Source organism: Trachymyrmex septentrionalis, unplaced genomic scaffold (genome assembly GCF_001594115.1).
Source record: "Trachymyrmex septentrionalis isolate Tsep2-gDNA-1 unplaced genomic scaffold, Tsep1.0 scaffold13, whole genome shotgun sequence".
Lineage (NCBI taxonomy): Eukaryota > Metazoa > Arthropoda > Insecta > Hymenoptera > Formicidae > Trachymyrmex > Trachymyrmex septentrionalis.
Window position 1 is genome coordinate 6069381 of NW_017304438.1, and position 1627 is coordinate 6071007.

The window sequence follows — 1627 nt, forward strand, 5'->3', positions numbered from 1 at the left end:
ATGTCGTAACCATGTACCGAAATACGTCAGCGTCGTTTGTTTGCGTCAGTCAATGTTCGCGTTGTAATATTGTATTTTTTTTATCATAATGTAGGTCGTCGGAGAGACGGAGTGGCGGACGGACGTTGGAGGCAGACGGCATCCGTTGTTGAGAAGAGTTGAAGGCGGGGAGCAGACAGGAGCAGTAACAGAAACAGAAAAAAGAGACAGACGATCTTAGTAGATGAGCCTTCTTCTTTCGTAGCCTAGGACACTTGTTGCAACACTATCCGCGATATCCCGCTTAATTTTCATCGTTACCCTACTTCTTAAAAAAAATGTTCCTTGAAGTAAGAAATAGTTGGCATGCTTACGAGGAAAAGAAAGATATTTTATAGCTATTAGTTAAGTTGCTTATGTACAACCCCTAAGTCCTGAAAGTTCTAAGATCACGCACATTGAGCGATTTTCTTTATTAAAAGAAATTAAAATATCTAAAATAATTAAAATAGCATATTTTTATTTTATTATTACTTCATTATTTTTAACAATTTAAAATATTTAAGAACTTCCCGCACAATGTGATTGAATTTTCATGTCTTGGGGAGGAACATCTCGCAATTAAATGTATGAAAGATTTTAAAGCCAGATACCACTAAAACGAGATGATTTATGCATTATTATATTCAACTCAGCGACAGGAAAGTGTGTATAACCGCTTGAGAAATATATTTACACGGCCGCACCTCGCGTCAACACGCACATGGATAATTGAGATACGCAAAATGATGTATCGTGAGAAGAGATAAGTTATATAGAGAGCAGAGACAAAGAACAAAAGCGGAAAAATCGTTCTATGTTACAGGCTTGCACTCAAACTTGACAGAATCGTTGAATCTAAGATGTATAAATAGATATTTTTATCAGATGCAACTGGAAAAACTCATTTATAAAGCTGTAATTTTGAGTGTAATCCTTGTCTGCGTGTATCGGTGTGATTCAGGTATCGCAAATGTGTCACGATTAGCATACATTTTGTTAGCACATAAATATTTACGGAGAGACTTACCCTCTAGATCCCTTTCTATCCTGGAAGCTCTAATATTATTCGACAAAACTTCATCTGTAAGAAAAGAAAAAAAAAAAAACATTTTTAATACATATGTCTTTAAGCAATTTATTTAATATTAATGCCTAATTTGTGCATAAGTAAGATACAAGGTCGCTTTGATGCATTCGACAGAGGAAGCGTGGGTGGTGAAAGGAAATTATTGAAGGATGTTATAATAGTAGAAGCGCGCTTCATTTGGTCATCGTCATAGTTCCTCGCGAAATAATTGCTATGCGTCATACGGATGTCATAATATTCGTACATATTTTTTTATACTGCAGTAATTTCCCTTTTGTTGTTTATAAAGAGAAAAAAAGAACGTGGAACCTGGAAGTTTCAAGTATAACACTCATAAAATTTTTCTGGCTATCTCAACAACTAAATTGCGCATTTATTCAAGATTTAGGAAAAAAACGAGAAGAAGTGGATAAGAAAAAAAGAGGGAATGCAAATGTCTTCGTGTCTAGAAAGGTGCGTGTCTATAGGAATGGGTAGAGAGAGAGAGAGAGAGAGAGAGAGAGAGAGAGAGAGAGAGAG

The 1627-nt window shown here is 35.7% G+C and overlaps 1 protein-coding gene across 1 annotated transcript in view; it reads right to left on the reverse strand.

Moving 5' to 3' along the window:
* Nucleotides 1-1627, reverse strand: part of LOC108756676 — a 26118-nt gene that overhangs the window by 23047 nt on the left and 1444 nt on the right. The window contains exon 2 of the mRNA XM_018500664.1: nt 1049-1102. Within this exon, the coding sequence (XP_018356166.1) occupies nt 1049-1102 (54 nt within the window). The remainder of the gene's footprint in view (nt 1-1048; nt 1103-1627) is intronic.